Raw genomic sequence first — 18,573 nt, 5'->3', positions numbered from 1 at the left:
GAGTGCCTCATTGTGGGAGCAGATGCAGCGGAGGCGGAGGAATTGGGAATAGGGGATGGAATTTTTGCAGGAGGGTGGGTGGCAGGAGGTGTATTCTAGGTAGCTGTGGGAGTCGGTGGGCTTGAAATGGGCATCAGTTACAAGCTGGTTGCCTGAGATGGAGACTGAGAGATCCAGGAAGGTGAGGGATGTGCTGGAGATGGCCCAGGCGAACTGAAGGTTGGGGTGGAAGGTGTTGGTGAAGTGGATGAACTGTTCGAGCTCCTCTGGGAAGCAAGAGGCGGCGCCAATACAGTCATCAATGTAACGGAGGAAGAGGTGGGGTTTGGGGCCTGTGTAGGTGCGGAAGAGGGACTGTTCCACGTAACCTACAAAGAGGCAGGCATAACTGGGGCCCATGCGGGTGCCCATGGCCACCCCCTTTGTCTGTAGAAAGTGGGAGGAATCGAAAGAGAAGTTGTTGAGGGTGAGGACGAGTTCGGCTAGGCGGATGAGGGTATCGGTAGAGGGGTCTGGTCGGGCCTGCGGGAAAGGAAGAAGCGGAGGGCCTTGAGGCCATCTGCATGCGGAATACAGGTGTATAGGGACAGGACGTCCATGGTGAAAATGAGGTGTTGGGGGCCAGGGAATTGGAAGTTCTGGAGGAGGTGGAGGGCATGGGTGGTGTCACGGACGTAGGTGGGGAGTTCCTGGACCAAAGAGGAGAAAATGGAGTCCAGATAGGTGGAGATGAGTTCGGTGGGGCAGGAACAGGCTGAGACAATGGGTCGAACAGGGCAGGCAGGTTTGTGGATTTTGGGAAGGAGATAGAAACAGGCCGTGCAGGGTTGGGGAATAATAAGGTTGGAGGCTGTGGGTGGGAGGTCCCCTGTTCTCTCCGTGACTCCCTTGTTCGTTCCACACTGGCCTCCAACCTCACCACACCCAGCACCTTCCCCTGCAGCCGCAGGAAATGCTACACTTGCCCCCACACCTCCTCCCTCACCCCTATCCCAGGCCCCAAGATGACTTTCCATATTAAGCAGAGGTTCACCTGCACATCTGCCAATGTGGTATACAGTATCCATTGTACCCGGTGTGGCTCCCTCTACATTGGGGAAACCAAGCGGAGGCTTGGGGACCGCTGTGCAGAACACCTCCGCTCGGTTCACAATAAACAACTGCACCTCCCAGTCGCGAACCATTTCAACTCCCCCTCCCATTCTCTAGATGACATGTCCATCATGGGCCTCCTGCACTGCCACAATGATGCCACCCGAAGGTTGCAGGAACAGCAACTCATATTCCGCTTGGGAACCCTGCGGCCCAATGGTATCAATGTGGACTTCACCAGCTTTAAAATTTCGTCTTCCCCCACCGCATCCCAAAACCAGCCCAGCTCTTCCCCTCCACCCACTGCATCCCAAAACCAGTCCAGCCTGTCTTTGCCTCCCTAATCTGCTCTTCCTCTCACCCATCCCTTCCTCCCACCCCAAGCCACACCTCCATTTCCTACCTACTAACCTCATCCCACCTCCTTGACCTGTCCATCTTCCCTGGACTGACCTATCCCCTCCCTACCTCCTCACCTGTACTCTCCTCTCCACCTATCTTCTTTTCTCTCCATCTTCGGTGCGCCTCCCCCTCTCTCCCTATTTATTCCAGAACCCTCTCCCCATCCCCCTCTCTGATGAAGGGTCCAGGCCCGAAACATCAGCTTTTGTGCTCCTGAGATGCTGCTGGGCCTGCTGTGTTCATCCAGCTCCACACTTTATTATCCAGGCTTGAGCATCATGGTTTCGTTTGCAGAGATGGCTTCCGTGATATGAATATATGTCGCGTCTAGCAAGTGTTAATGACCCATGTTGCTGATTCGACTGAATATCTTAACTGGGCTGTTGCAGTAACTGGAAACATGCTGAAGATTGTCTCTGTAATTTTGTTGTATTTTAGGTTATCACTATATCTGTCTAAGGAATGAACGGAACCAGCCATTGATGCTACCTACCCTCTTTGTATACATAGAAGTTAAAGACTATGTCCCTGATACATTCGCAGGTAAAACAAAATTGTGCTGCTTCATACTGTTTGGTTTCGGGTCCCAAGCAAAACTGAGATGGTGGTAAAAAATAGATTCCTGGCTGATCTGATCACATCTATTTATTGATTACAGCCAATGAACAAATATTTAATGGATATATTGTAGCCTGATTTAGAAAGTCTTTGTACATTGTATTGTTTAATTGGAACTTGCCTGTCACCCCCACTGAAAATTTGACCTGTTCATTAATGTGATTCTTGCAAATTTCCATCTGACCTTATTTCTTTTGTCCTTGCAGATGTGATTGAAGCATTGTCTAATCCTATTAAATACGTGAATCTGATGGAGCAAAGAGCTCAGCAGCTTGCAGCACTAACTCTGGAAGATGAGGAAGAAGAAAAGAAAGATGTAAGAAGAGTTTCTACCCTGCCTTTTAATGCTCAACAGTCCTTTCCCTTTAAAGCCCATATAACTGGTGGTAATTCCTAGCTGGGGAAGCACACAGGTAGAGTACAGATTTCACACCCACCAAGATTAATCATTGACGTCAATGGAAAGTCAAGTCGGTGGGTACAATCAATTTTGTACTGAATTGCGTCAATTCCCCAGTACCAAATTAAGTTAAAACTGTTGCCAGTGTATCGGAGGAGAGATGACACACAGCACTCAGTGTTCCTCTTTTTCTATAATCTTTGTTACTTGCTGAAAGATCCTGTTGCTCAAGGTTGTCTGTAAGTTATAAATTCCGCTTTATTCATTTAGCGTTCTGTGCTGTCTCACAGCTGGAATGGCAGTATACCTTTAAGAGGCATGCTCATTGACACCATTACCATAATAATAAAAATCGAAGGAACTGCAGATGCCTTGAATCAAAAACAAAGGCACAAGTTGTTGGAGAAGCTCAGCAGGTCTGGCAGCACCTGTGAAGAGAAATTAGAGTCCAGTGTCCCTTCCTTTTGATATTATCACCATAAAAATGCCTGCAGACTGACGATATGAAGTTTAGCCACCAAGGGTCTGGGACTGTATTTTATGTATATAATGGGAGCAGTAAAAGAAATCCAGTGACTTTCAGTAGTACCTTACACATTTCATGTTATGGGAGAAAACGTAAGAGAAGTTGCTGGTGAAACTCAGCAGATCTGGCAGCATCTACAGAGAGAAAACAATCTTAGTACTTCGAGTCCAGTGAGCCGCCTTCAAAATTGAAACTAGCTAGCTAAAAGAGGTATATATGCTCAAAACAGGGAAGTTGGAAGCTGAGGGGTGCAGTGATTATAGCAAGGTTACCCAAGTGGACCTCATAGATTATGAGTTCCCTAATTGGGGCTGTTAATCTGGCCCATTCAGGGACCCCTGGCTGACAAATATAAGCAAGATTGTTGGAGTTTCTGTTCACTCTGAGAGAGCTGGCTCTGAGGAATTCAGACCAGTGTTAAGGATCTTCCACATGAAATAAAGGATGACTTAGTGACACAATACTCATTTATATTCTTTCATTTTTCATTTATCTTTCATATGACCTGGATGACGGCGTAGAAGGATGGGTTAGTAAATTTGCAGACGACACTAAGGTCGGTGGAGTTGTGGATAGTGACGAAGGATGCTGTAGGTTGCAGAGAGACATAGATAAGCTGCAGAGCTGGGCTGAGAGGTGGCAAATGGAGTTTAATGCAGACAAGTGTGAGGTGATGCACTTTGGTAGGAGTAACTGGAAGGCAAAGTACTGGGCTAATGGTAAGATTCTTGGCAGTGTAGATGAGCAGAGAGATCTCGGTGTCCATGTACATAGTTCCTTGAAAGTTGCCACCCAGGTTGACAGGGCTGTTAAGAAGGCATACAGTGTTTTAGATTTTATTAATAGAGGGATCGAGTTCTGGAACCAAGAGGTTATGGTGAAGCTGTACAAAACTCTGGTGCGGCTGTACTTGGAGTATTGTGTACAGTTCTGGTCACTGCATTATAAGAAGGATGTGGAAGCTTTGGAAAGGGTGCAGAGAAGATTTACTAGGATGTTGCCTGGTATGGAGGGAAGGTCTTACGAGGAAAAGGCTGAGGAACTTGAGGCTGTTTGCATTAGAGAGAAGAAGGTTGAGAGGTGACTTAATTGAAACATATAAAATAATCAGAGGGTTAGATAGGGTGGATAGGGAGAGCCTTTTTCCTAGGATGGTGATGGCGAGCACAAGGGGGCATAGCTTTAAATTGAGGGGTGAAAGATATAGGACAGATGTCAGAGGTATTTTCTTTACTCAGAGAGTAGTAAGGGAATGGAATGCTTTGCCTGCAACGGTAGGAGATTCGCCAAGTTTAGGTACATTTAAGTCGTCATTGGACAAGCATATGGACGTACATGGAATAGTGTAGGTTAGATGGGCTTGAGATTGGTATGACAGGTCGGCACAACATCGAGGGCCGAAGGGCCTGTACTGTGCTGTAATGTTCTATGTTCTATGTTTTACTAGCCTCTGTAGAGTTGTATCGTTGATAACGAGAGTGAAGCACAGTTCTGAAGAAACCTGCTCATAATAGTCATCTTTGACTTGGAGTAAGCATTTCTGGCATCATGCCTTTATTTGGGCAGCTTGACTTGTTTGACTCTGCCATTGAAGACTGGGTCCAGTATGTTGAAGGAATGTGTTGTTTTTCCATGCAAATAACATTGAGGCAGATTGAAAGCAATGAGTAAATCTCCTGACAGCTCGTGGACCCAGAGCTTTTTTGGTTATTAGGAGGCTTACTTTCCTTAAGGCACCAAATTCGACAACTTTTCAAGAGTTGATGGATTCAACTAAAGAATATTTCAACCCCATGCCTCCTGTACTTCTGAGATGCTATTGTTTAACTCAGCAATTTGAGAACCAGGGGAATCTGTATCAGGTTTTTTGACTACGTTAAATCGACCGACAGAGGCATGTGACTTGAGTTTAATCCTAAATTAGATGCCAAGAGACCAGTTGCTATGTTGGAATAATGATGTACCCATGCAAAAGCAGCTACTAGCTGAAACCCAACTGGATTTCAGACAGGTGCTGCAAATGACTTCATCATTGGAAAATACGGCAAGTGGAGCATATGAGTTGCAGGGTATTCCAATGGACATGGTCACCCTCGCAAGCCGACTGAGCTTGAGGAACACCACTTGGGTGAAGACAACTGCATAGCCTCACTCAGGGACATATCTGAACAGAGGGACTCCAGGTCAGCTCCAAAACAATGCCAAGCCTCTGCCAAATGGTTAAAATTTCCCTCAAGATCCAGGCTGGCAAGTCATTGTAGTTGCTACTGGTACATGGTATCAAGGCAGCAAGAGCGTTCCACGAGGGCTGAATTGAGTTAAGAAAATTCACAGGCTGTTATCCAGGAGAGTGCACACCCTGGAAAGTCCACCTACATCTGATGTAGAACAGTAGAATTGCTCAGCAACATCCAAATCAGAACCAGTCAAAATAAGCCCCTGGTTCATTGCTCACCCAGTTCTAATGGAGGTCGATACCAGCATGGCCATTACAGTGATCAAAGGACCAGTCCTTAACAATATTTGCACTGGACTCCAACCCTTATGTTTACCAAGGCCTTGCCTGCACTGGGATCCTACACCGGGGAACCTTTACAGATAATCAGTACCACTTCGTTTCCGGTCTCATATGAGAAGCTGTTGGTCGAGTTGCCATTGATGATTGTAAAAGGCTCGGGCCCAAGCTTGATAGGCAAAATTGGTTGAGGAAGATTCACTTTTTGATGAGAAAATGGCTGCCTGACTGAAATCCTAATTAAATACCCAGTGGGTTTTTTTTCAGGAATGTCTAGGGACTAGCAAAGAAGACAAGGTCATTTTGCATGGTGACCAGGAAGCAATTCCACAATCTGCAAGGTCCTCCCAGTGCCATTTGCATTACAGGCAAAAGTCGAGGCAGAAATCGGAAAGCTGGAGGACTCAAAAGTGAAGGAATTATGGAAGGCAGCACCAGTCATACCACTTTTGAAGCCCAAAAGTTTGGTTCGCCTTTGTGGGGATTTTAAACAAAATACCCAATCCCCCACATAGAGGATTTATACAGAAACCTGCAGCGGGGGCTGTCCTCCTTCATGAAGCTGGACATGAGCCATGCGTATTTGCAATTATGGTTAAATGAAGATTCCCAGAAGTATGCTCCAATTTATACCCATAAAGGTTTGTACCAATATAAAGATTGCTACTTGGAGTGTTATCAGCCTGTGCAATTCTTTCAGCAGACATTAAAGAACATTTCACATGGTCTACCCAGGTTGCCATTTATCTCGAAGGTGTGCCAATAACAGGGAAGACCACTAAGGAATACTGAGAGAACTTGGACATAGTCCTTAGATCTTTCTGCCAGATGGGCGTATGCCTTAGAAGGAAAAAAATGCGCGTTCCCAGCACCTCAAGTGAGCTACTTGAGCTATAGAATCAACAAGACTGGGGTACACCTGGAAGATAAAGTGGGGGCAATCAAAGGTGCCCTGGCTCCCACCACTGTACTGAAGCTTAAGCCTTTCCTTGGGCTGGCGAATTATTCCAGAAAGTTCTACATAGCCTGGCCTCCGGCCTGACACCTTTGCACCAAGGGTCAGCCCTGGAAATGGTCGTGTCGCCAAGCCAAATCTTTGAGGGACGTGAAGAAATAACTATCACCCTCCATAGTATTGGCACGCAGTGATCCCAGGCGAGATGTGGTATTGACATGTGATACCTCCCCAAATGGCATCAGTGTAGTATTAACTCATAGGTGGCCCAATGGAGGGGAACACCCAACTGTGTATGCATTCAGGACGTTGCCTCATGCAGAGCATAAAATATGCCTAGACACAGAAAGAATGTTTGATGGTCATATTGGGAGTCAGGAAGCTCCACCAATACCTTTCTGGATGTAGATTTGTAATAATAATGGGCCACAAAGCTCTGTTAGTTCTCTTTAAAGAGGAAAAGGCAGTGCTGCCCATAGCTTCAAGCCAAGTTTAGCAGTGGGCTCTAAGGTACATTTAATTACTAGTTGGAACATGGTCCAGAAGGCCAACACAGTGGATGCCACCTCCCGCTGGCAAATACACCACCTGTGGGATCACCACTGGAAGAATCCATAATGGTTTTAAGTTTTCTGGACACACTTGCAGTCACAGCTGACAATATCAGACGTTGGATTCAGAAAGATTTGGTCCTGGTAAATCTGATAGAGCTAGTGGTGACGGGAGAAACCAAAGGGCCATCACAACCAGAATTTGAAACCTTTTTGGGCCCGGCAAGACCAGATCACAGTAGAGAATGGCATATGATGATGGGGAGCAAGAGGGATTGTCCTGAGCTAAGGTCGCCACCAGATACTAGCTGAACTCCACCAAGGTCATCCAGGGGTTTCCAATATGAAGATGTTGGCAAGGAGTTATATCTGGTGGCCAGGATTGGGCGCAAGCAAAACCACATTGGTGGGGTAGTACCCAGAGTACCAACAAAGCCAAAAATTGCCGCTGGCAGTTCCCTCACATTATTGGGAATGGCCAGGCAAAACCTGGACTCAGTTACACACCAAGTATGCAGGTCCTTCCGTGGGATCATTGTTCTTAGTCATTGTGGACATCTATTCAAAGCGGCTGGACATGCATAGAGTACATTTGTCAAACACAGGGACGACAATAGGAAAACTGCACGCACCTTTTTGTAATACATGGATGTGTTGGTCACAGACAACAGGCCATTGTTTACCAGCAGGAAATTTGAGAATTTCCTCAAGTCACTTGGGATTCAACATATAAGGTGAGTTCCATACCGTTCATCATCCAGTGGCCTGGCACAAAGAGCATCCAAACCTTGAAAGCAGTCTTAAAGCAACCGTCTACAGCTTCACTAGATACCAAACTGTCCCTGTTCTGAGTTGATTGTCGGACCATCCCTCATGTAACTACAGGGATAGCTCGATCAAAGTTGCTAATAGGGAGAACATTCAGCAACAGGTTGAATCTGATCTTCCCACTCTTCGGGGGAAGGGTAAAATGGCATCAGGAACGCCAATGCCAGACACAAGACTCCACTAAGTGAGAGAGATCATTTACTTCAGGAGACCAAGTTTGGTGTAGGAACCATGGGAATGGCCCTGTGTGGTAAGAGATATGGTCGACGCAAGGTCAGGATCAGTGACATGTAAAGTTCAGGTAGGAGCAACGGTTCTGAACGAGCACATGATCCATAGGAACACACAAACAGTTCGGGAGCAAAATGTAGATAACAAGGTCTAGAGCTGGTTGAACACAGCAGGCCAAGCAGCATCATAGGAGCAGGAGAGCTGACGTTTCGGGCCTAGACCCTTCCCGAAATGTCACTTCTCCTGCTCCTATGATGCTGCTTGGCCTGTAGTGTTCATACAGCTCTACACCTTGTTATCTCAGGTTCTCCAGCATCTACTGTTGCTGGGAGCAAAACGTACCCAGTTCCTCAGAACAGTCGGGATGGCTATGGGTTCTCCATCTCCATCAACCATTGCAGGGACCTCTGAATCTGAAATTGACGTGGCAGATCTCACCATGTCACCTTTGCCACCAGAAGAAGGGAGTGAATTTCTCCCTAGGTGCTTCGTGCACACAAGGTAAGCTCCTGTGCGTTCTATGGACCCACATCCACCGCAGAGACAGAGGAACCTGATCCTGTGCTAAAACACCTCAGGAAGCATTGCAAGAGAAGGGACCAGCCTGTGTCCGCGGACTTAAAGGGAGAGAGATATACAGATTGTAATAAGGTCAGCCAGTGGGACCTCATAGAATATGAGTTCCCTGGTTTGGGGGCTGTTAACCTGGTCCAATCAGGGAGCCCTGGCTGACAGATAAAGAGAGAAGTGCAGGAGATTCTGTTCACTCTGACAGCTGGATCAGTGTCAAGGACTTTCCATGTGTAAATAAAGGGTGACTTGGTGACAGGATACTAGTCTCTGTGGAATTATTTCAGGGAGGAATGAGCCAATGTGGTAGATAAGAAGCTCACAGAGAGATAATGATAGTTAGACAGACAAAGGCATGGATGACGGCATGCCAGAGATAAAGTAAGTTTTCTAAGGTTTTTAAAAACTTCTTTGCCCATCCCCCCCTCCGGCTTTCTACTTTTCATTGTTGTGTTTTTCCCTTTGTCTCGTTTTGCTAAATCCCCGTCTGTTTATTGACTGACCTGGTATCTGTAATGAATGGACTTGGAGTCAACATGAGCAGATCAGGGCATCACACCTTAGTAAGGAATCATACAGCTGGAAGGAAGCCCAGATTTACCAAAATGATACCTGGATACCAAGCATAAAGCTAAGACAATAAATTAAACAAATTAGGGTTGTGTCCTCTGGAATGTTTAAAAAAAGGGGAACTTATGTAAAGTTTTCACGATATTAAGATCGAGTGGAATTTATAGTGGGAATTGCAATGGGAGTTAACTGTGATTTTATACAATGACTTTACAACAAGAGTCACTGGAGTATGGTTCTGAGGAAGAGTCACTCGACCCAAAATGTTGACTCTGATTTCTCTCTGCTGATGAGCTTTGGCAGCAATTTCTGTTTTGGTTGGAACAGGAGTCAGAAGTCACCTTTCAAGCCAACACTGTAAGGCACATTTTAGCAGTCGTGAACCCAAAAGACGCTAAGGGTCCACACTAGCAGAAATAAGTGGAGAGGTACCTTGTACACTCTCAGGCCTGTATCAGCCTCGAGAGCAGACGAGCAAGTATGGAAAGGTTCTTGTCAATAGGATAAGAGAAAGACATGGATTGGAAGATTCCAGTTTATTTTGCAAAAATGCAATGTAAACGACGTATGCATCTGTGTTCGCCGGGGGGAAAGGTGGCTAGTTTTCTGTATGCATTGGGCACAGTATCTACATATACTATTGGATAGAGTATCTAAGGCAGACTCTGTCTATCCCTCTGAGGTTGAAAGATGATGAGGTTAACCTGTCTACCTAAATCCCTTTCTGGTGCACATAAGGAAAAAACTGCAACAAACTGAGAGAAACCATTTCCTTTAAATGGGGAGCTCTTGGACAAGGAAATAAGAGCTAGACATGACAAGTGTGAAATTAAGACTCAGATCTCCAAGGGAAAGATGGTAGAGTTTGACAGCTCTCCTTTGCAAACCCTTACCCAGTGACTCTTGTTGTAAAGTCATTGTATAAAATTGCTACCAGACACCCAGATACAGCCCCACCATCACTGGTCACTTCTGTAAGGGATCATATTTCTGTCTGGCAGCTGTCATTTGTTACATTGTACTGGACAAGCTGCTTCAATTACTTGTCTTTTGAAGTTGATATTTCCTTCACTTTTATTGGTGGAGCGGGGAGACTGTAAATTGAATCAATCGGTTGCTGGCAAGCTTGTTGGAGAGCCGAGGTGACAAATCATTTTCATGGGCCTGTTGGCGGTCACAGAGTCGATTTGGAAGCTCTATTCATCATTCACAAATAGTTTAATTCTCCATGCAGAACTTAAGCACTGCTGTATAAATCAGGACTTTTGCTGCAAGGTGACATGTGGCTTTGGCCAACTAGCTTGACGATATAGCTAGTGCCATTCTGTACTCAAGTGAAATTAGTACTGTTCTCTTTCAAACTGTTCCTGTTTCTTCTTTGTTCTTTTTTGCAATTTTGTTAAATGCTTAATTTATTTCAATTGCAACACTTCTCTGACAATCTCAATTATCCTCCGTCTAGTGGAGTTTTGCAGCATACCTTGAAATATGCTTTGCGCTGGTAATTTGGCAGCAAATGTGTTTCATGGGTTTGTTTTCCAAAGGAATGCAGTTGAAATGCAGCGAGAACATTTGCTCTCTTGGATTACAGTGCCCGGTTCTAATCTCGATGTGACATAAAGCTGCACTGGAAAAGGTGCCAAAGGAAAATGGTTTTGTTTTATTCGTTCATGGGGTGTGGGGCCCACTGCCTAGGCCAGCAATTACCAGCATGACAGCAAGACTGAGAGGTTAAAGCTATCGAGGGAGGCTGAATTGATCCTGGCTGTTCTCTCCAGAAAGGAAAAAGCGGAGAGTGACTTAATGGGTTCTATAACATTACAAAGAGATTGTTTCTCTGTCTGCTCTATTTTTCAACTTGTGGAACAGTCCAAAACTAGGGGCCATAAACAGAAGATAGTCAATATTAAATCAGATAAGGGATTCCTGAAGGATTTGTTACTGAAAGCCATGCTAAGAATATAAAACTCACTAACACATGGATTGGGCAGAGATGAATTTAAAAGAAACTGAAAGGAGAAAGAATTGAAGGAAATGCTGATAACGTGAAACCAAGCAGGATGGGAAGTTGCTTTCCTGGAATATAAAACCATAAGATTTTAAGAGCAGAATTGGGCCATTCAGCCCATCAAACCCAACTTGATCTTGGTTGGTATGTTCCTCAACCCCATTCTCTGGCCTTCTCCCCATAGCCATTGATCCCCTGACCAATCAGGAACCTATCTGTCTCTGACTTAAATCCACTCAATGACTTGGCCTCCCCAGCCGTCTGCAGGAATGAGTTCCAAAGATTCTCAACCTCTGGCTGAAGAAATTCCTCATCGTCTCAGCTTTGGAGCATCCTCTCTTAACCCTGAGGCGATGTCTTGGGATATAACAATATGATAGCCTAGTAGGGATGAGTGGCCTGTTTCTGTGCTGCAAATTGGAGGTAATTAATGATTCCAGAGTGTGGTTTATTGCAAGTCTGCATCTGCTACCTCAGTGTCTAGAGTTACTGCTTCAGAGTTGAGCAAACATAAAATGAAACAAAATGTCAACACATGAGCAAAGTTCTAAATTCAAAATAAACCACACGTATACAACCTGTCACTGCAATATACCCTCAGAGATAATGGGAACTGCAGATGCTGGAGATTCCAAGATAATAAAATGTGAGGCTGGATGAACACAGCAGGCCAAGCAGCATCTCAGGAGCACAAAAGCTGACGTTTCGGGCCTAGACCCTTCATCAGAGAGGGGGATGGGGGGAGGGAACTGGAATAAATAGGGAGAGAGGGGGAGGCGGACCGAAGATGGAGAGTAAAGAAGATAGGTGGAGAGAGTGTAGGTGGGGAGGTAGGGAGGGGATAGGTCAGTCCAGGGAAGACGGACAGGTCAAGGAGGTGGGATGAGGTTAGTAGGTAGCTGGGGGTGCGGCTTGGGGTGGGAGGAAGGGATGGGTGAGAGGAAGAACCGGTTAGGGAGGCAGAGACAGTTTGGACTGGTTTTGGGATGCAGTGGGTGGGGGGGAAGAGCTGGGCTGGTTGTGTGGTGCAGTGGGGGGAGGGGATGAACTGGGCTGGTTTAGGGATGCAGTAGGGGAAGGGGAGATTTTGAAACTGGTGAAGTCCACATTGATACCATATGGCTGCAGGGTTCCCAGGCGGAATATGAGTTGCTGTTCCTGCAACCTTCGGGTGGCATCATTGTGGCAGTGTAGGAGGCCCATGATGGACATGTCATCAAGAGAATGGGAGGGGGAGTGGAAATGGTTTGCGACTGGGAGGTGCAGTTGTTTGTTGCGAACTGAGCGGAGGTGTTCTGCAAAGCGGTCCCCAAGCCTCCGCTTGGTTTCCCCAATGTAGAGGAAGCCGCACCGGGTACAGTGGATGCCACTGTATACCACATTGGCAGATGTGCAGGTGAACCTCTGCTTAATGTGGAATGTCATCTTGGGGCCTGGGATGGGGGTGAGGGAGGAGGTGTGGGGACAAGTGTAGCATTTCCTGCGGTTGCAGGGGAAGGTGCCGGGTGTGGTGGGGTTGGAGGGCAGTGTGGAGCGAACAAGGGAGTCACGGAGAGAGTGGTCTCTCCGGAAAGCAGACAGGGGAGGGGATGGAAAAATGTCTTGGGTGGTGGGGTCGGATTGTAAATGGCGGAAGTGTCGGAGGATAATGCGTTGTATCCGGAGGTTGGTAGGGTGGTGTGTGAGAACGAGGGGGATCCTCTTGGGGCGGTTGTGGCGGGGGCGGGGTGTGAGGGATGTGTCGCGGGAAATGCGGGAGACGCGGTCAAGGGCGTTCTCGATCACCGTGGGGGGAAAGTTGCGGTCCTTAAAGAACTTGGACATCTGGGATGTGCGGGAGTGGAATGTCTTATCGTGGGAGCAGATGCGGCGGAGGCGGAGGAATTGGGAATAGGGGATGGAATTTTTGCAGGAGGGTGGGTGGGAGGAGGTGTATTCTAGGTAGCTGTGGGAGTCGGTGGGCTTGAAATGGACATCAGTTACAAGCTGGTTGCCTGAGATGGAGACTGAGAGGTCCAGGAAGGTGAGGGATGTGCTGGAGATGGCCCAGGTGAACTGAAGGTTGGGGTGGAAGGTGTTGGTGAAGTGGATGAACTGTTCGAGCTCCTCTGGGGAGCAAGAGGCGGCGCCGATACAGTCATCAATGTACCGGAGGAAGAGGTGGGGTTTGGGGCCTGTGTAGGTGCGGAAGAGGGACTGTTCCACGTAACCTACAAAGAGGCAGGCATAGCTGGGGCCCATGCAGGTGCCCATGGCCACCCCCTTAGTCTGTAGGAAGTGGGAGGAGTCAAAAGAGAAGTTGTTGAGTGTGAGGACGAGTTCAGCTAGGCGGATGAGAGTGTCGGTGGAGGGGGCCTGGTCGGGCCTGCGGGACAGGAAGAAGCGGAGGGCCTTGAGGCCATCTCCATACTGCATCCACTGTACCCGGTGCGGCTTCCTCTACATTGGGGAAACCAAGCGGAGGCTTGGGGTCCGCTTTGCAGAACACCTCCGCTCAGTTCGCAACAAACAACTGCACCTCCCAGTCGCAAACCATTTCCACTCCCCCTCCCATTCTCTTGATGACATGTCCATCATGGGCCTCCTGCACTGCCACAATGATGCCACCCGAAGGTTGCAGGAACAGCAACTCATATTCCGCCTGGGAACCCTGCAGCCATATGGTATCAATGTGGACTTCACCAGTTTCAAAATCTCCCCTTCCCCTACTGCATCCCTAAACCAGCCCAGTTCATCCCCTCCCCCCACTGCACCACACAACCAGCCCAGCTCTTCCCCCCCACCCACTGCATCCCAAAACCAGTCCAACCTGTCTCTGCCTCCCTAACCGGTTCTTCCTCTCACCCATCCCTTCCTCCCACCCCAAGCCGCACCTCCATCTCCTACCTACTAACCTCATCCCACCTCCTTGACCTGTCCGTCTTCCCTGGACTGACCTATCCCCTCCCTACCTCCCCACCTACACTCTCTCCACCTATCTTCTTTACTCTCCATCTTCGGTCCGCCTCCCCCTCTCTCCCTATTTATTCCAGTTCCCTCCCCCCATCCCCCTCTCTGATGAAGGGTCTAGGCCCGAAACGTCAGCTTTTGTGCTCCTGAGATGCTGCTTGGCCTGCTGTGTTCATCCAGCCTCACATTTTATTACACTGCAGTATACCCTCCTATTTTTTCCAGTGGACTTCAGATATCTCCCCTGCAAAATAGATTTGTGTGTGTGTGTGTGTGTGTGTGTGTGTGTGTGTGTGTGTGTGTGTGTGTGTGTGTGTGTATATGAGTGTGTGTGTGTGTGTGTATGTGTGCGTGCATGTACAGTGTTCCAACAGAGTGGGTTTTCCTGGTTAATGGGCAAACCAAGGTAGTAGGGACAGGAGGTTGGCTCATAGCAATTCCCCCTCGCTCTATGTCCATCCCCCGAATGTACACCCATTCATTCTCTATCTGGTGAACCAGACAGGTCGGCTCTCTCTTTGTCATTTAACCTGCAGCTGGGCTAATTGTGGCTCCAGCTGCATGGGACCCTTAAGCAGTTATTAGTGGACCATTTAAGGGCCTGAATTGTTCTTGTCCACCCCTTAAGTACATATTTCCAATAACACCCTCTTGATTGACGTTAAACCTGCCGTTCTGTTAATACCTGGTTCATTTGTCCTTCTCTCAAACAGCAGAAAGATATTTGCAATTTTACAAGCCACAGGCACAACAGCGAATTCTACAAGGCTCTGCAAAACTATGATGAATGCATCTGCAATTTTCCTGTTTTTTTTTATCGTACTCTGGGGTGAAAAGCCATCAGGTGCCAAAGATTTATCAATCGTCAGCTTCATCATTTTCTGTACTTTTGTTTTAACTTCTATTCCATCTACCAAGTTTCTTCTATAGTTTTGTTTTCAGATTTCCTTGCTCCAAAGGTAATCTGCCCCTGTTTTCCCCGGTGAAAGTGAAGACAAAATGTTCATTTAACAATTCTATGATTATTTGATTGTCCATTGTTGACTCACCTTCATTTCTGTTCACAGGCCCTGAGCCCACTTTACACCTCTTGCCTCCTGGGTTTATGGCCCTGAGTGGCTATATTTAGCGAAAAGGGTTTGTGCTATCTGGATTCTAGAAGAATGAGGGTTGATCCCATTGAAGCTGACCCCAGCTATCTTGATCAAGTGGATTCTAAGATGTCGAAGAGTCTGAAATCAGGAGTTGTAGTCTCAGAATCAGCCATTTTGAACAGGCAAGAGATTTCCTTGAGATAGAGAGCTGCGAACCTTTGAAATTTTCTCCTCTGAAAGCTGTGGATATTCAGACGATGATCAGGTTCTTGTACACTGAGGTAAATAAAGGATCTGGAAATTGACCTGAATGTGGATTTGAGGTTGGATAAGCCCCAATCTTCTGGGAAATGACACAGCAGGATGGAGGGCAGAATGGTCTTCTTTTGCCCCTATGTCTTGAGACCACCTGTTGCTAGCATTGATATTCCTTGGAAGATAATTACAGTAATCTTTCTTGCACTTCCTTGGATGGCCCTCATTTCTTCACAGAGTTTTTACAGTCTGTTGAATTTCTCTTTCTCCTTGCATTTCTTCCAGTCTTTTTGATGAGTTTAATATTGCCCCTTTAACTCTTCCTCCACCTCTGTAACTGGCATAAAAATCATAATTTTCCAGCCCCCCTCAGTTCTGAAGACGAGCCATACTGGACTTGAAATGTTGACTCGATTTCGGTCTCCACTGATGCTGCCAAACCTGCTGACATTATCCAACACTTTCTGTCACCTCTTGCTCCAATTATTGACAGACAATATTCAGGACATATTTCAATGCTCTGAGGAAAGATAAAGTCACCCCAGTCTTGCCAGGGAATAGGGTTACTCTCTCATTAGAGACAACTAGTTAAACAATCAAAGGCAGGACTTGTACAATTCAAAGTAGGGCCTTGGGTAATGTGGTCGAACAGAGACATTTGTGGGTTTAGGTACATAAATCTTGGAAGTTTGCATCACACGTCGACAGAAAGCATTTAGCACACTTGCCTTCATTGCTCAGTCCTTTTAAGTATCAGAGATGGAACATTATGTTGAGGCGGTACAGGATATTGGAGTGACCTCTTCTGGAATACTGTGTCCAATTCTGGTCGACCTGTTATAGGAAGGATGGTGTTAAGCTGGAGAGGTTCAGAAGAGATTTACCAGGATGTCGCCAAGAATAGAGGGTTTGAGTTATAAGGAGAGTTTGGGACTATTTCACTGGAGTGTAAGAGATTGAGGGGTGGCCTTATAGAGGTTTATAAAATCATGAGGGGGATAAATAAGGCAAATGGCAGGTGTGTTTTCCCTAGAGTGTTTAGATTTCAATACTAGGGAGCATATTTTTAAGATGAGAGGAGAAAGGTTTAAAAAAAGACACAAGGGGCAACTTATTTACGCAGAGAGTGGTTCAAGTGTGGAATGATCTGCCAGAGAAAGTGGTGGAAGCACGGGTGGAAGTATAGTTACAACATTTAAAAGATATTCGGGTAAATACATGAATGAGGAAGGTTTGGAGGGATATGGGCCAAGCACTGGCAGGTTGGACTGGTTTAGTTACGGATTAAGGTAGGTATGGTCTGAAGGGTCTGTTTCTGTGCTGTATGACTCTGGTGGTGGGTTAAGCTGCTTCAGGTGAAGCAAGAGGTTGAGAAGGAAAGCCCTATACGGTTGTCTCAGCTGCTGTGGGAATTGAACCCATGAATGATGGTGTCACTTGCATTACCAGTGAGCCAGTCAGCCAACTGAGCTGGCCAACCTCACCACATGTGCCTTTTCTTTCCCCAGGAGCCGATAGATCCCCCACACTTGCTGTTTACTGTTTTGTACCTGGGCACTCACTTGTGAGGAATGGTAGCCCCAAGTGGTGGTTATATCCCCAGACTAACAGGGCTGTCACCTCGACAAATGATCCAGACACTTGGGGGTTGACACTCAATTTAATTCAGCACATGTGGAATAAAAGAATTTCTAAAAGCTAACTCTGTAGTGACTGGATGGTTGTAAAAACCTGTTTGGTTCATTAATGTCCTTTCAGGGAGGGAAAGCTGCCACTCTCAAACTGTAAGAGTATAAATCGTAGGAGCAGAAATAGGCCAGTCAGCCCATCCATTTTTCAATGAGATCAAGGCTGACCTGATAATTCTCAACTCCACTCTCCTGCCTATTCCCCATAACCCTTTAATTCCCTTACTGATTAAAACTCTATTTCAGTCTTCAATATACTCAACAACCCAAACTCGCCAGCCTTTTACAATTAAGAATTCCACAGATCTTTACCCAGTCTGGCCAATAGATGGTTCCAGATGCACTAGCCCATTGAATCCACAGCAACCCTCCAAACAGCATCCCACCCCCATAACCCTGAATTTACCATGGCTCACCCACCTCTCAGGCACATCCTTGCACACTATGAGCAATTTAGCTTGGCCAATCCACTCAAACAGGCACGGACTTTGGACTCTGGGAGGAAACCAGAGCACCCAGAGGAAACCCACACTAGACATGGGGAGAACATGCCCAAGGGTGGGATTAACCCTGGGTCCCTGGTGCTTTGAGGTAGCAGCGCTAACCACTGAGCCACCATGCCTTCCAAGAGCTCCCTCTTGCAACGCCTTCACCAGGCCCACTCCACTTCAGATTCCCAAGCAGAGGGCATCTCACTTTTTCCAAACAAAAAATAAAGGGCTATTCCTGTGGAACTTGTGAGCACAGCTTTGTGAAGTGCTGTCACATTGTTTGGTTAAGTCGTTAAACCACTAAACCATTGCACCTTAGGGCTAATAGTTGTTTAATCAGATATTGTAGCATTTCTTTGGAATTTCCAAGGACGATTCGTACTGTACTAAGAATGATAATTTTTGATACGAATGTTGCAAGGGAGCTGGAGTAGGAGGTCGTCTCTGTCCAAGATGTGCCTATATTAACTGCTTAGTTTCACTTCTGTGTCCATTCACATGCAAATTTTGACTTGCTGTCAACCCATCCAGTTCCATACATCCTGTTCCCTCTGAGGCCCCATTTATCCAGCCTCTCACTTTGTTCCTGCACCCCTCCCCCTACCCCCACCCCTAAACGCCCAAACTGGACTGGATAGACTTCAGTTTGTTTCCCCATCTACAGAACCTTGCCTTAGTCCACTTCAAGCTACAGGCTGTCAATACTCATAGAATCCCTATATTGTGGACGCAGGCCATTCAGCCTATAAAGTCCACATTGACTTTCCAGAGAGCATCCCACCCAGACCCTGTATCTCTCACTCTGCATTTCCCATAGCTCATCCACCGAG

The 18,573-nt window shown here is 46.7% G+C and overlaps 1 protein-coding gene across 2 annotated transcripts in view; it reads left to right on the top strand.

The window, feature by feature from the left end:
- The window catches only part of LOC125454822 (1-phosphatidylinositol 4,5-bisphosphate phosphodiesterase beta-1), a 690,999-nt gene that overhangs the window by 594,168 nt on the left and 78,258 nt on the right, over nucleotides 1–18,573 (top strand). For both annotated transcript variants that reach the window (XM_059648337.1, XM_059648338.1), the window contains exons 22-23: nucleotides 1,933–2,037; nucleotides 2,319–2,428. In XM_059648337.1, the coding sequence (XP_059504320.1) occupies nucleotides 1,933–2,037; nucleotides 2,319–2,428 (215 nt within the window). The remainder of the gene's footprint in view (nucleotides 1–1,932; nucleotides 2,038–2,318; nucleotides 2,429–18,573) is intronic.

Source organism: Stegostoma tigrinum, chromosome 9 (assembly GCF_030684315.1).
Source record: "Stegostoma tigrinum isolate sSteTig4 chromosome 9, sSteTig4.hap1, whole genome shotgun sequence".
NCBI classification, from domain to species: Eukaryota; Metazoa; Chordata; class Chondrichthyes; order Orectolobiformes; family Stegostomatidae; genus Stegostoma; species Stegostoma tigrinum.
The sequence above is the reverse complement of the archived record's forward strand: the minus strand, read 5'-3'. Positions and strand labels throughout refer to the sequence as shown.